At 40.8% G+C, this 17,044-nt stretch overlaps 1 protein-coding gene across 1 annotated transcript; it reads right to left on the reverse strand.

The window, feature by feature from the left end:
* Nucleotides 1–1,182: 1,182 nt before the first annotated feature.
* LOC139382700 (carotenoid-cleaving dioxygenase, mitochondrial-like) lies at nucleotides 1,183–9,030 on the reverse strand. Its single transcript, XM_071126796.1, has 13 exons — nucleotides 9,009–9,030; nucleotides 8,552–8,753; nucleotides 8,127–8,338; nucleotides 7,893–8,008; nucleotides 6,198–6,300; nucleotides 5,883–6,020; nucleotides 5,482–5,642; nucleotides 5,144–5,311; nucleotides 3,231–3,368; nucleotides 2,693–2,875; nucleotides 2,441–2,551; nucleotides 2,217–2,341; nucleotides 1,183–1,267 (listed from the first exon to the last, which is right to left on the reverse strand). Exons 1-13 carry the CDS (start codon nucleotides 9,028–9,030, stop codon nucleotides 1,183–1,185), a joined length of 1,764 nt encoding a protein of 587 aa, XP_070982897.1.
* Nucleotides 9,031–17,044: the final 8,014 nt, after the last annotated feature.

Consider the following 17,044-nt stretch of genomic DNA (forward strand, 5'->3'; position numbering starts at 1 on the left):
AGCTGTGCTGATACTGCAGGTGGTAGAATGTTGTTAGTTATCTGCAATTGTTCAGTTAGACAGGCGCATAAACATTACCCAACGTTAACATGTTACACTGTGTTAAAATGTAGTCTCTCATCAGCCATTGTAGCTAACCACACATCTCTCCTCGTAACTTTTTAGAAAGCAGTGAGGAACTTTTAAGTGACCATTGCCAGGCAGAGTGATGCCACCGACAGGGAGGGGAATGGACAACAAAGGCCCCAAAAAAATGGCACAAGAGGTCAGAAAATGCTGCAGTTTTGATGTTATCTGCTGGAAAAGTACTCCCTGGGGCCATCAGAAAAACATGTCTTCCATCTACCATTGGGATAGCTAATTTACCTATTTCAATCTGTTCTCAACTCAGCCATATCAATTTTATATTAGCTAGTCCCTGCAAATCCATATTGATTGTGTTGTAGTCATTGAGAGTTGTCTTTTCTCTTTCATTGCAATAGGTTGAACAAACATCTGCATATTGTGACAGTTCTCCAGCAAAAAATAAAAAAACACACAGTAGTAAAACACCAGCTTCAATTTCTTCAGATTTGTTTGAGGGTGCACTTGCAGGTATGCACATATTTGCATTGGGAATAATATTTCTCTGTTTCATAGATCAGAATGATAAATGTTTGGCTCAATTGATACCATCACTTATAGCTAATAATAGAATGTAGCTCAGGTGGTAGGGCATGGCGCTTGCAACGCCAGGATAGTGGGTTCAATTCCTGGAATCAGCCTTTCATAAGTTCATTCACTTGCTATGGGTAAAAGTGTCTGGTAAATGGCATGTATTATATAAATATTTTTTAAATGTGTTTGCTACAGAGAAATTGACATTACTGCTCTTTATTTTCCTTCAAATGATAGGTGCAAATAGAGAGGTCAACATACTATTTTCCAAATACTCTGAAGTGTTGAGGTAGGTACAACAAATGTAACGTGACAAATGTGTTGAACAGGTTTTCATTCCATTCTTTGTAATGTCAGACCACATTAGTTTAAATTTCAGTGCTTTGCCCACATCACATATAATGTTAAGTACCCAGGCAATTTAACTGCATACACACTTTTTATTATGATTAACAAGCATTAAGTGAATATGCTTTTCTTGAAATCTGTACACACCATGTCGATCATACATAGTGCCTTTGTTTCCTACAGTGAGAGGGCTGCAATAGATGCTTCACAAGTTAGGGAGTTGGAAGACATATTGATGGAGGCCAGAAACTTGGAGTCACACCTGAAAGAGAAGAAAGATCACTTGAGGCGTACCTTGGCTCTCATTTCTGACAAACTGCAGGGATAGACTTGCTACATGGGCCTATGTGCTACAGACATTTGTAAATATTTCTTCACTGATCTCAATAAGTAACATGTCAGTACTTTTATTTTGACCTCTATGTATGCTTTTTAGGTTTACTGTCCTCACTCTTTATCCCACGCTGGCAAACACAATGACACTCACATTGTGGTTCATTTCTTTTTAAATTACCTATTTATATTGAAGCATTGGGAATACTGTAGATCTAGGCCTATGTAGCCTACTGTAAACAATAAATAGGTTAAAAATATTGACGTTTCAGTGTCTGCAATATCCAAAGTTAAGCACTCGTTTTTGAAAATGTATAAAATCAATGATTTTTTACTTGAGACTGTGAAATATAGCCTAACCATTACGAAACAGGAAACTAACTTTTAGGTAGTAACTGTGTTGTGAGTGACCACAAGACGGTCACAAGAGTCAATGGATTCAGTTCAGGCTGTAGGACTAATTAATCTGTGTATCACATGGAATATTGCGTGGTGTTATCATAGCCTATATTTCACTTTTTCCAATAGTATTTTTGAAATATTTATTACAAGCTTTTCGTTGGTGAGTGAAACAAATTATAAAAAATTTGCCCATGGCTTTTCTTAATACATCTTTTTAATTATAAGTTGTTTATATAGAGGATTGATATATTCACAAAACAGGAGTGGATGTAAATCTTACAAAAAACACTTATTTAAGAACATTAAACATTTTCTTTGTTTGCATGGAACTAACCAGTTTTTCACAGTGCTTTGAAAGTAAACTTCACAATAAGGTGTTTTGATGGTTATCCAGTCAATCAGAAAGGATACTTGGCAAGAAATGAAAGATGAACACAGTACTCTAATGTGCCTCCAATTTTCTTTCTAATAGATACCTTCTATGAGTCATAGTGGAGTTGAATGTCCCATGGAAACCATAGGGAATGTTCACAGGCACCTCCGCTCTGCCCAACTCTTTGAATGTCTTGGCATCCAAAACCAACAGGAATGTGCTCTTGTCCTGGAGAAAGGGAACATGCTTACATTAGGAGGCCAACATTGGGAGTTAGGAGAGCAACAATTGTTAACAAACAGGCAAAGGTGTTTAAGGGGGACTGACCTTATTTGGAGTGATGACCACAGACATAATGACACCGTCATCCTCTTCTGTAGCGCCAGGCAAGGGTACAAAGACAGGCTCTGAAGGGTACAGTCCAGGATGCTCCCACACCTTAAAGAACAGCAGTGTGAAGGTCAGCATTGAATTTCCTATTCCTATTACCTAGGCCTACATCACGCATCGCAATAGAGTACTGTGTTACTGATGCAGATATTCTTGAGTTAAAAAAAAAAGGAATGAATGACATCCAACCTTCATTTTTTTGCCTTGGAGGTCCATCTTGATGAGAGTGTCTCCTACTAGATGTCTGAAACCACAACCGTAGAAGTAGCGATATGGTTTGGTGTTGTACTTGGCATAGTTGATTTGTGGGAACTCAAGACCACCATACGTATGGAGTTCCTCATCGTGCAGATCCTCATGTGTACAGAACACCTGCAGAGAGCGAGTTAATAAGGCTCTGATAGTGAATATTCACATAATGTGGGTAATCACAACCTTTTGTTTACTGAACTTGGACATTTTTAAAAATGTAACTAGCTAAGTCAGTTAAGAATTCTTATTTTACAATGACAGCCTACCCCGGCCAAATCCTCCCCTAAGCCGGACGACGTGCTATGGGACTCCCGCTCACGGCCAGTTGTGATACAGCCTGGGATCACAACTAGTGACGCCTCTAGCACTGAGAGGCAGTGCCTTAGACCGCTGCCCCACTCGGGAGCTTAGCTTAGTGATGTATTTCAGCAGTGATGTATAACAGAAGACTTGTGCATGATTATTATTCACACACCTTGTCCTTAGCAGTCTTGGTGGCAGTGGCGGTACTGTCGGGGCGTGTGTTCAGATTTTGCCCACAGGGTGTCTCCTTGTCTACGTTGAGAGGCAAAACAAATCGCCGGGGAAACACTCTGCACATAGTGTTGTATACCTAATTTGAACAAATAAACATATTTTCATCCTCAAGCAGTTCACATGTAGGATTCCTGATCCTAGTGACTTCAGCTAGTTACACTTACAGTGCATTCGGAAAGTATTCAGACCCCTTCACTTTTTCCACATTTTGTTAGGTTACAGCCTTATTCTAAAATGTATTTAAAAAAAAAAATTCTCAATCTACCTAAAATACCCCATAATGACAAAGCAAAAACAGTTGTATTTATTTTTATTTACATAAGTATTCAGACCCTTTACTCAGTGCTTTGTTGAAGCATATTTGGCATCGATTACAGCCTTGAGTCTTCTTGGGTATGACGCTACAAGCTTGGCACACCTATATTTGGGTAGTTTCTCCCATTCTTCTCTGCAGATCCTCTCAAGCTCTGTCAGGTTGGATGGGGAGCGTTGCTGCACAGCTATTTTCACGTCTCTTCAAAGATGTTCGGTCGGCTTCAAGTCTGGCTGGGCCACTCAAGGACATTCGGAGACTTGTCCCAAAGCCACTCCTGCGTTGTCTTGGCTGTGTGCTTAGGGTCGTTGTCCTGTTGGAAGTGAGCCTTTACCCCAGTCTGAGGTCCTGAGCGCTCTGGAGCAGGTTTTCATTAAGGATCTCTGTACTTTGCTCTGTTCATCTTTATCTCGATCCTGACTAGTCTTCGAGTCCCTCCCACTGAAAAACATCCCCACAGCATGATGCTGCCACCACCATGCTTCACCATAGGGATGGTGTCAAGTTTCCTCCAGAAGTGACACTTGACATTCATCCAAATGATTTAATCTTGGTTTCATCAAACCAGAGAATCTTGTTTCTCATGGTCTGAGATTCTTAAGGTGCCTTTTGGCAAAGTCATCCAAAGGGGCTGTCATGTGCCTTTACTGAGGAGTGGTTTCCGTCTAAAGGCCTGATTGGTGGAGCGCGGCAGAGACGGTTGTCCTTATGGAAGGATCTCTAGGAACTGTAGAGCTCTGTCAGAGTGGCCATCGGGTTCTTGGTCACCTCCCTGACCCAAGGCCCGTCTCCCCCAATTGCTCAGTTTGCCCAGGCGGCCAGCTCAAGGAAGAGTCTTGGTGGTTACAAACTTCTTCCATTTAAGAATTATGGAGGCCACTGTGTTCTTGGGGACCTTCAATGCTGCAGAAACATTTTGATACTATTCCCCAGATCTGTGCCTCGACACAATCCTGTCTCGGGCCTCTACGGACAATTCCTTTGACCTCATGGCTTGGTTTTTACTCTGACATGCACGGTCACCTGTGGGACCTTATATAGACAGGTGTGTGCCATTCCAAATCATGTCCAATCAATTGAAATTTACCACAGGTGGACTCCAAGTTGTAGAAACATCTCACGGATGATCAATGGAAACGGGATGCACCTGAGCTCAATTTTGAGTCTCATAGCAAACGATCTGAATACTTATGTAAATAAGGTATTTCTGTAAAACTGTTTTCGCTTTGTCATTATGGGGTATTTTGTGTAGATTGCTGAGAAATTATTTTTATTTAATACATTTTAGAATAAGGCTGTAACAATGTTTTAAAATTCAAGGGGTCTGAATACTTTCCGAAGGCACTGTATAACTAATGAACAAGCCATTATTAATGCTTTATAAGTTATACAAAAAAGTATATATTCTTCTGAATTCTAATGCATATAACTGTTTACAAATAATGGAATATGTATTTGTAGTTAGTAATAGTATTTGTAAATAGTTTAATGATTATTCATTGAAGTGGTTATACCCTTCAGTTTAGACTTATACTGACCTCATCCAGAGCCTCTCCTGACTTGCGCATGTTCTGAACAATGTAGTTGTTGATGGCTTTGCCATCGTCTGCGGCACAGAGGTCCATAACCAGGAAGCCATCCTCCTCCCAGGCGTTGATCTGGTGGAATGTGGACAGCGCTTTGGCATGATACTTGACTGAGTTGAGCTGGAAGAGAATAAAGGATGTCAGTCATCAGAAATGAAATGTATAACTTAAAAGCAATTACTGTAGGCTTAGTATCCTTTGTCTCGTTCATAGCTTGTCATTTACCAAAACTTTCAACACGAATTGAGAGACTCCCAACAATTCAAGGGCGTTCTAGACCAAGGTCTTACCTTGCCTGTCTGCTTGTTAATCAAATGAAAGATGGTCTCAAGTTTAGGGTCCCAGTAGATCCCATCGCTGATACCCTTTCCTCTCAGCTTGCCTGTCACAATCTTCAAGAGGTCCATTTTGATAGGCTGCTCAATAAACACCACGTAATTCTCAGACATTGCTGAAATTGAATGAGCAGTATATCAATTGCCACTCTTTTGGAGTTGAGTCAGATCATATCAGTATTGATAGATCATTGCTGTGCATTCTGATTAACAAAAGGATGAAACATGACCATTTTGCTTTGAAGATGGTTTGCGTAGTGAGCCATCTACTGGTGAGAGGGTTTACATGAGAGGCTGTTTACATTAAATGTGTCATTAGCTATGGAGCCTCTGGAGGCTTTGTGTGGTCTGCTCACCAAAGCTGTGGTAGTATGAAGGTCTTGCCTTGTCCACTGAAGGAATAGAACAGACCACTGTAGCTCCCTCCAGGGTTTCCTCTGGGTTTTCTGGCATTGTCCTTGTCGGAGGCACACGGATGATATTGTAAATTGCACCTGAAAAAAACACTGGTGGTTTTAGTTTTATTTGGAACCTGGGAAACTGACCTTTGGCCAATGTTTGCAGGCAGATTTCAGGTTTAAGAGGTTTGTGTTTTGTCATTCTTAATCTGCAATTCGTTAGACTTAAGTGAAGGTGGTTAGTGAATGGGCAGGGTCTGATTCCTTACTTACCTTTAGCAGAGTAAGAATTCCCCATGTTGTATGTTGTACCATCAGGGTCTGTGTGGGGGTGGGCAGTGGCTCCATTGACCGCAATGAATTTGCTCCAGTCCACCTGTTAAGAGCATCAACAAAAATGAAATGTCTTGATAGGCCTTCAATCATCCTATCCTAAACTTAGCACACAAAAAAAACATCATTACTGTCAGCTGCGTTTATTTTCAGCAAACCTAACAAGATTCAACAACTGCGACCTAAACTGAACAAGTTCCACAGACATGTGACTAACAGAAATTGAATGTGTCCCTGAACAAGGGTGGGGGGGTCAAAATCCAAAATAACAATCAGTATCTGGTGTGGTCACCAGCTGCATTAAGTACTGCAAGTGCATCTCCTCCTTATGGACTGCACCAGATTTGCCAGTACTTGCTGTGAGATGAGATCCAGGCTCTTCGCTGGCCATGGCAGAACACTGACATTCCTGTCTTGCAGGAAATCATGCACAGAACGAGCAGTATGGCTGGTGGCATTGTCATGCTGGAGTGTCATGTCAGGATGAGCCTGCAGGAAGGGTACCACATGAGGGAGGAGGATGTCTTCCCTGTAACACACAGCATTGAGATTGCCTGCAATGACAACAAGCTCAGTCCGATGATGCTGTGACACACCGCCTCAGACCATGACGGACCCTCCACCTCCAAATCAATCCCGCTCAAGAGTACAGGCCTCGGTGTAACGCTCATTCCTTCGACAATAAACGCAAATCTGACCTTCACCCCTGGTGAGACAAAACCACGACTCGTCAGTGAAGAGCACTTTTTGCAAGTCCTGTCTGTTCCAGCGACGGTGGGTTTGTGCCCATAGGTGACGTTGTTGCCGGGGATGTCTGGTGAGGACTTGCCTTACAACAGGCCTACAAGCCCTCAGTCCAGCCTCTCTCAGCCTATTGCGGACAGTCTGAGCACTGATGGAGGGATTGTGCGTTTCTGGTGTAACTCGGGCAGTTGTTGTTGCCATCCTATACCTGTCCCGCAGGTGTGATGTTCGGATGTACCGATCCTGTGCAGGTGTTTGTTACACGTGGTCTGCCACTGCGAGGACGATCAGCTGTCCGTCCTGTCTCCCTGTAGCGCTGTCTTAGGTGTTTCACAGTACGGACATTGCAACTCATTGCCCTGGCCACATCTGTAGTCCTTATGCCTCCTTGCAGCATGCCTAAGGCACGTTCACGCAGATGAGCAGGGACCCTGGGCATCTTTCTTTTGGTGTTTTTCAGAGTCAGTAGAAAGGCCTCTTTAGTGTCCTTAGTTTTCATAACTGTGACCTTAATTGCCTACCGTCTGTAAGCTGTTAGTGTCTTAACGACCGTTCCACAGGTGCATATTCATTAATTGTTTATGGTATATGCATGGTAAACAGTGTTTAAACCCTTTACAATGAAGATCTGTGAAGTTATTTTGATTTTTCGAATTATCTTTGAAAGACATGGTCCTGAAAAAGGGATGTTTCTTTTTTTGCTGAGTTTATAATGTAATAGGTCTCTTATTAAATATTTCAACGAAATCATTTGGTTATTTGTTTATACTTAATGGAACCCTTTGTACTGTATGAGGCTACTGTAGGTAGTGTTTGTGTAGATCTTTAAAAAGGAAAGGAAAAGCTACACACTAGTAGATCCGATGTAATATTTTATTAGCCAAGGCCTACCTTTTCCTTTGTCTCAAGTGTCTCAGGGTCCACCTTGTGCATGAAGTTTGTCTCCGTGCTCACATAGTAATCACCCTTGTACGTCACAAAGCTCACATTGTCATTATCTGACGCTTCTGTGGACCAAAGACAGTTTATGTGATTAGTACAACGTAAATCAATTCTCCGTCTGTCATATATTCTCCACTCTTTGACCTCAAACTCTTGAATTGCAGACTTGAACTGTAAACTCACTTGGCAGTTCGAACCGGGACAGAAAGCGTTGGAAGAAGTTCTTGCAGGGGTCTGGCATGGCCACAGTCCCGAATTCAGACACAACGATGCGGCTGTTCTCGCTGTTAGCTGTGTAGCAGTCACTGCCCAGGAAGCGGCTCTTGTAGGTCACCTGACCTCCATCGATTTTGAATTGATGCACGAGGGCCATTCCATCAAACCAGTGGTTGAATCTGAGAAGCAAAAGAAATAGTTAATATAGTTCAGTAATTAATTTCATAATTGCAGCAAGTCATTTTTCTCCTCATTTGATTCTGGTTAAACATATATATATATATATATATATATATATATATATATATATATATATATATATATATATATATATATATATATATATATATATATATATATATATATATATAGCTTGTTTAAAATATACTCACTTGTTATTACCAATCTCAAACTTTCCTGGTCCGTTTCTGAGGAAATTGCCACTAATCCACTCTGGGATAGTTCCACTGATATTAGTACTGATGGCCTCTGGGGTCTCATCCACAGAAGCCACGATCTTCTCAATGCATGGCAGGCCGTGCACGTCTGTGTAATGATGATCCTTATTCTTCTTTGACTTAGTCTTTTTCAGGTCTGCAAGGGGAAACAGACAATATTATTACTCAAAAACACCTGAAGACCTACAAAAAAAAAACAGCAGATGGATATCAAAGCAGAACTAGAAATTCTATTAAAGGAGCTTGTGAGGATTAATAGGCCTAAAATAAGTTATTCTCGAGAATCTTTTTTACAAACTGAATAATTATGTTTTAAAGATGAGATGAAAGGTCATTAGGCAATGTATGACTGCAAAAATGCTTTAACCCTCATTGGAGAACATCAACTTACCTGTAGAGCTTGGAGGTGACATTGCTGTCAGGATTGAGAATGTCTGTGGCTGTCTTGCTTGAAGGGAGTGCAAGTGATAGGACTCTTCTCATGTGAAGCTCCTGTGTGCCGCTTAGTGTAACGGGCTGAACTTTTATACGGTCGCTGTAGCGCAACCCTTTAGACCACGTGGTGGTTCTTACATAAGTCTTTGCAGAACAGAAGTTCTGTAAGCATAGCCGGGGGAGGTAGGGGTACTGAGGGTGCAGCAGTACCCCTTCAAAAATGTGCATTTTAAAAATATATATTAATAACACAAAGTAGTGCACTGGGCATTTACTAGTCCTGTATTTCCCTGTCAGTGAAAGAATCACAGCATCCCCACCCCCAAACATCTTCCTGCGGTCAAAAAAGGACCCATGATTGATAACCCAATCATGGGGATAATATCTAGATAGTTTACAACTTCTGGAACCCATCACAGCAGTACCTACACTATACAGGACATTATATTTTGGACCAGGTTCATTAGCTATCTGTGTACATTATTTGTTACTTAACCTTTTACTGAAGTGGGCTAAATCAAGGTCACACAGAGTGTTTCAAGGTAGTCTTAAACAAATGTACTTTGAAACTAAAGTATACACCCCACACACATGGTTGTGGGCTTAGAAAAAAGACACCTGTACCATGTCAGAGTTGAATGTATTCAATTTTGAGTTTGCATCCCAGTATTACATTTGATAAACATCATAGAAGACTAAAATATAACAAAACCGTTTGTCATGTACCCCTTTAAGACATGGAATGTGGCCCCTTGGCTATGGTATGTTTGTTTGTCTGAAAGGGTACATGCACTATGGCTTTTTAAATGTCGCCACAAAACCTTCTCAGGAGATAGTTTTGAAGCTCCACTGAAGGTTTATTTAACATGTCTGTAAAGGAATGCCCATTCTGAAGCTGGACTAACTTCTATCTCCAGGCAACCAGAACTGCCAATCAAATGACCTCGAGCTGCCTACGTGCACCCTGCCTGGTGCCTGCTTGCAGACCACTCTCTCCTAGAAAAAGTATTTTGAAGTTCGTTAAATACAATGGCGTACCAATACATTTAGTAGAAAACACAACACTTCGATTTACCCTACCATTTAAAAACATCAGAAAAAGAACACAACAGCACATCAATCAGCAACGTTTGTTGTCAGGGAAACAATGCTGAACATTCTAAGCAGGAGCAGAATTCTACTGTCTGAAAAGGTACAGATGCTTCTGATGCGGCACTATTCTTTTCTGGAAGGGTTTCAATTGTCGCTATCAACCTGTTACTGTAGCCGTGTCCTATGTATGAAAAATATATACTTAAAAAAAAAAAAATAATGTATTATGAAAAATATGAATAACATGCCACTAGGCCAGGAAAGTCCAACAGAATAAACCATCCAGTCATGATATTTGACACGCTCCAGCTCTGTATCCTTAGGCTGTTTTATTAATAAAACACAAGCTATTTGTGTCGGGATTTTCAGAGATATAAGCTTATTTACAGACAATGAATGTGGATTAAAAAAAAATATGTTTATGCATACTTTATGTGAACTGATATCCATCTTGGACATCATGTTCCTCACCTTTTTAAGTTTCATCCAGTTTTCTAAGATGCTTCAGGGACCTTAAAGTTGATCCAATCCTTATTCTAAGAATTTTTTTTTAGCGTTATTATAATAATTTTTTATTATTTCTAGGGACAAACATGGCCATATTTGGTAGAACAATTTACTGTATCTAACCCTTTGAAACATTGTCAAGGCAAGAGTAATACCAAAGAGATTGGTGTAATATGTGCCAGGGTGTTTTAAGAGTTGACCTCAATTGCACAGTGCTGAAGTTCGAGACTAGGGTGTACGTTTACAGTCATGAACAGTAAATGTTAACTTACAAGAACTGCTATTGTATGATTACTGACCCCTGAGTAGTGCATCACCTAAATGTGTCCCTCAGTTAACCTCAGGGAGCACGTCACACAGCTGCTGTTAAGCTTTTACCATTATTACATGTCATGTTACAGCTCAAACACATCCTCACTGGACAGATGTGTGAAAAGGTGGAGATTAACAAAAGATTTGTGGTTTCACTTTATTTGGTTAAACTTAACTAAAAGTAATTCAGTAATTACAAAAAAGTTACATTATGGGATGCCTGGAACCTTAGACTCTAGCCAGGCAATAACTTAACTGCAATGGACATTGTACCATCTCATAAAGATGGGTCATATAAAAGGTGATACTGAGGGACAGCAGTTTGTATGTAGGCTACTCAAACATCCAAATATGTGGATTCACCTGACACATTGGCTAAGGTTGTGGTTATTAACCAACTCTAAGTTGGGCATATTGATTTGCTTTGGCATAAGGTTTGTTTTTTGTCTGATTGCGTTTCACTTTGTCTCGGGTTTAACAACACCTTTGACAATATATCCTATAAAAGCCGCTCACTAGGCACAAACTGGTTGAATCAATGTTTCCGTTTGAATTTAAATCTATTTGACGTTGTTCCTTCTGATGACATTGAATCAACGTGGAAAACCTATTGGATTTGCAAAGAGTCATCAACATAAAGGAATTTGATTTCCTGTAATTTGTCTTTACTCAACTTTTAACCTAAATCCATTGACCTGGTAAAAATGTTTGTTTATTTCACTTTGAATTCACATTAGCTGACAAAAATGTATGTTGAACTGACGTCTGTTCCCAGTGGGTGGCTTCTCTGGCATCATCATGTACATGACGATTTACTGTTACTTTCTCTGCAGTACACTGTGAATTTACTGTTATATTCCCCCCATTTATATCTTATTACAATCTGGAAGTTGTTAACCAACTCAGTCGATAGAGCATGTGTGTGTGTGTTTTTGTTATTATTATCTCTAGCTGTCACAACATTTGAAAAGTCAATAATTGGTTAAATCAGCTGATTTCAGTACAGGAAATTCCCACTACAAAAATCCTCCATGCACTCATAATATTAAACATACCTTCCAGCTCTGTACACTGAATTTGGTGATTGAGGCTGTATTAAAAGCAGAACTCCAGCGGTCTGCCGGGATTATAGGGAATTTCCTGAGATGTGTTTGTCGCCATTGTCCATGTCTCCATAATTATTAGTGTGTGTGATTGTTTTAACTTGGGAGCTTGGAATGTTTGGTCTCACTCAACTTTCCTCATTTAGCCAATAAGACATTCCTATGTACAGCATTTAAACATACTCTTTCAGTCTTCCATCTCAGGGAAGTTCATCTGCATGCTCGTCATCCTCACCCAGGTCTTGATCTGACTGCAGTTCGGCGTCGTAACTGACTTCAGTGGGCAAATGCTCACCTTCAATGGCCACTGGCACGTTGGAGAAATGTGCTCTTCACGGATGAATAGCGGTTTCAACTGTAACGAGCAGATGGAAGACGGAAGCGTGTATGGGTTCGCGTGGGCGAGCGGTTTGCAAAAGTTGTTCACAAAGTTGTGAACAGTGCCCTATGGTAGGGTTATGGTATGGGCAGGCATAACCTATGGACAACACACCAATTTGCATTTTTATCGATAGCAATTTCAATGCACTGAGATCCTGAGGCCCATTGTTGTGCCTTTCATCTGCTGTGTCACCTCATGTTTCAGCATGATGATGCACAGCCCCATGTCTCAAGGATCTGTGCATAATTCCTGGAAGCTGAAAATGTCCCAGTTCTTACATGGCCTGCATACTCACCAGACATGTCACCCATTGAGCATGTGTGGGATGCTTTGGATCAACTCTATGCGAAGGAGAAGTTTTGCTGCATGAGGCAAATGGTGGTCACACCAGTTACTGACTACTTTCCTGATCCACGCCCCTACCTTTTTTTTTAAGGTATCTGTGACCAACAGATGCATATCTGTATTCCCAGTCATGTCAAATCCATACATAAGGGCCTAATGAATTTATTTCAATTGACTGATTTCCTTATGAACTGCAACTCCGTACAACCTTTGGAATTGTTGAATGTTGCGTTTGTTGTTCAGTGTATTTATCAGAGTTATTGACAATAAGCCTGATTTAATTAACTTGCATTGTGGTGCTGAAACTTGAAGCCGCAGCACAATCAATCAGAAATAGGCAGCTCATGGTGCTGAAAGTAGGCAAATTCGAGCAGGCATAATTCAGTTTGTCTACATATGAGATGAACACAGGCATATCTCTGCTCATTCATGTAATTTCAATCATGTGTGTGTGGTATTGTAAAATTACTAGAATTGCATGATTTAAAAAAAATAAAAGGCACTTTCTCAGATCTTAAAGGAGATCTTTCCATCTCTACTCTTGTCCATGGTGGTCTGTGAACACAACTTTCTGGCCCCACACCCCTCTGCACTATCAAAATTCCTGCCTACAAGACAGAACAGTTTCTAAAACAGTACATCTAAGGCTCTGGTCTGTCCAAGAAGTTGTCATTATTTTGGGTATAGGGGAGGGGCTTTTTTTTTCTTTCCCCCAAACGTTCGTTGAGGGTTTAGATAATGTATATTTTGCGGAAGGGAGGGACATCCATTTTCATTTGAGGCCCGATTTTTCTCCATATTATTATAAAACGCTCACACCTGCAATATTAACTGGTTATAGGTAGATGAACACTATCCCCTCGTCACCCCATCGCTGACTTAATGATCGCTGACATACAGTACAGACAAAGATGAAGGAAAACCGTATAATCTTTGGTGTAAATCATTAAGATTGTGCTCTGAACATTTTATATGCAATAGTTGCATTTGAAAAGTCAATAATTGGTTAAATCAGCTGATTTCAGTACAGGAAATTCCCACAACACAAAAATCATCCATGCACTCTTAATATTGAAGATCCCCTCCAGCTCTGTACACTGAAATTTGAGAATAAGGCTGTTTTTAAAAGCGGAAACTCCAGCTGTCTTTGCCAGTATTATAGGGAATTTCCTGAGATGTGTTTGTCTGTCGCCATTGTCCATGTCTCCATAATTATTAGTGCGTATGATGGTTTAACTTGATGTCATGGTCCTCATCTTCCCTTCCGAGCCGGGTCAGCGGTGGTCAACTTCTCTGAACCATTCTTCACTTGCAGTTGAGCTACGTTCTATCAGCTTGGAACGCTTGGTCTCACTGGCAACTTTCCTCATTTAGCCAATAAGACAGTCATGTTTTTATTTCACCTTTATTTAACCAGGTAGGCAAGTTGAGAACAAGATCTCATTTACAATTGTGACCTGGCCAAGATAAAGCAAAGCAGTTCAACACATACAACGACAGAGTTACACATGGAGTAAAACAAACACCGTCAATAATACAGTAGAAAAGTCTATATACAATGTGAGCAAGTGAGGTGAGATAAGGGAGGTAAAGGTAAAAAAAAGGCCATGTTGGCGAAGTAAATACAATATAGCAAGTAAAACACTGGAATGGTAGATTTGCAGTGGAAGAATGTGCAAAGTAGAGATAGAAATAATGGTGTGCAAAGGAGCAAAATAAATAAATACAGTAGGGAAAGAGGTAGTTTGGGCTAAATTATAGATGGGCTATGTACAGGGGCTATGTACAGGTGCAGTAATCTGTGAGCTGCTCTGACAGCTGGTGCTTAAAGCTAGTTATGGAGCTAAGTGTTTCCAGTTTGAGATTTTTGTAGTTTGTTCCAGTCATTGGCAGCAGAGAACTGGAAGGAGAGGCGGCCAAAGGAAGAATTGGTTTTGGGGGTGGAGCACGTGCTACAGGTGGGTGCTGCTATGGTGACCAGCGAGCTGAGATAAGGGGGCACTTTACCTAGCAGGGTCTTGTAGATGACCTGGAGCCAGTGGGTTTGGCGACGAGTATGAAGCGAGGGCCAGCCAACGAGAGCATACAGGTCGCAGTGGTGGGTAGTATATGGGGCTTTGGTGACAGAACGGATGACACTGTGATAGACTGCATCCAATTGATTGAATAGGGTATTGGAGGCTATTTTGTAAATAACAACGTCTAAGTCGAGGATTGGTAGGATGGTCAGTTTTACAAGGGTATGTTTGGCAGCATGAATGAAGGATGCTTTGTTGCGAAATAGGAAGCCAATTCTAGATTTAACTTTGGATTGGAGATGTTTGATTTGAGTCTGGAAGGAGAGTTCACAGTCTAACCAGACACCTAGGTATGTAGTTGTCCACGTATTCTAAGTCAGAGCCGTCTAGAGTAGTGATGTTGGACAGGCGTTCAGGTGCAGGCAGCTATGTACAGCATTTAAACATACTCCTTCAGTCTTCCAAGATTGGATGGTCACTTAAAAAGCTAATTTAATCCTTGTTCATTCAATAAATGTAATTTATCACAGTGTAGAGAACACACGATAGTGATAGTCAAGCCTAAACCAACTGGAAGATGACAATATACATGATAGGCGCTATCTGCCGCTGAAACTGTCTGAATTGGCACAGTCCCTTTGACGTAACTACTGTACATTAGTAGCCTATAGATGGAACGATAAACGGGGGCTGAAAAAGGGGCTGAGCTGGACCCAAGGAAAGAAACAAATATCCCAAAATACCCCTAAACTAGACTACTTCCATACAGCCAACTAACTAACCAAAAATACAGTGGGGGTCTGCCCAGTTCTACCTAGTGTTCTTAGACAAAGTAGTCCTACAGGTAGTGTATGCCCAGGGGCAACTTGTCTTGGTTCCCCCTTTTCCCACCGTCAAACACCATAACAAAAACAATACTCACAGGTGGGGACAAAGTGATATGGAGGTGCTCAATCCAGAGAACGAGAGAGATATTGCGAGAGATTGAAACACAAAGAGATCAAGCTACAGAGGAAACAACTGAATGGGTTTTTTAACCAAGGTAAAGGGGATGTGATTGGGTAATGTGAACAGGAGGAGGTGTGTCTTCTGATTAGCGACTGATTGATGACTGATTGGGGAATGATGATTGCCACCTGTGAGGAGGGGAGAAGGAGGGAAAAGAAATACACACACAGGATACCTGTATCCGTAACATAAGGTATCTTTACTTTTACTCAAGCGTGACAATTGGGTACTTTTTTCTACCACTTTATGTGCAACGCTTAGGCTCTCAGGTACCCAAGGATGTTCATCAAAATCCTAAATATGCAAAGCTGCAGATGCAGAGCTCAGTCGACTTGCATTCTGTGACCACAATGTCTTTGTGGTAGTGTCACAGTGAGGCCATAGCCAGTGGTGACCTGTCATTCAGGGCATGTCCCCATGTTTTGAGCCCCACATTTTTTGTTAAAAAATACTTATTTTGGCATTCATACGTGTCATATCAATGAGTTAATAAAACCGCACACAAACATGGTCTATTTTTGGTTTTCTTGAGTAAGGCAGCTTGAAAATGCAGGTGTTTCAGCCCAGTTCAGTGCTTTCTGTGGTGGTGGGGCAAGCCAGCAGAAAATATGGAGCGTTGCGCTGTGATTGGCTCCGTGTTCTGTCACTCATGGGGAAACTACGTCACCGCGAAGTCTAAGGGGAGGCTTAAATTTTTTTAGCCCTTTGGGTATTGACATAGAGATACATTAGAAGTGCCCATCCAAGAAGGCTCAAGGTCATTGGCCACAGATAAAATGACATCAAATCACGTTATAGTAGCTTTGATTGGACTGATCATGTCAACATCATACTTTCAAAATATTAGCTAGCAGTCATCATCATGAATCAAGTCGACAATCTACTGGCAAATCCTTTTCAATCCTTGTCATATGAATATAAATAATGAAGAGAAATTATAGATAAAACGTGTCGGTGCTCATCGGCCATTGGACATTAATAACATTACACACGAAATCTCAAATTCAACAATGAGTGGTTTGGAAGGAAGATGGCACAACAAGGTGAGTCCAAAAATCTCTAGTATGCTGCTGCATAAATTATGTAATATGCCAGGGAGATACGTATACTGTAGCTAAGAAAGTAACACTAAGTGTATGTTGTGTTGAATATTGAATATTGTGAGAGCTTTCATTTTCTTCTCATATCGCCCTGTTATTTTTCCTACAGTTGATGGTCAATTATA

This window comes from Oncorhynchus clarkii, chromosome 24 (assembly GCF_045791955.1).
Source record: "Oncorhynchus clarkii lewisi isolate Uvic-CL-2024 chromosome 24, UVic_Ocla_1.0, whole genome shotgun sequence".
NCBI classification, from domain to species: domain Eukaryota; kingdom Metazoa; phylum Chordata; class Actinopteri; order Salmoniformes; family Salmonidae; genus Oncorhynchus; species Oncorhynchus clarkii.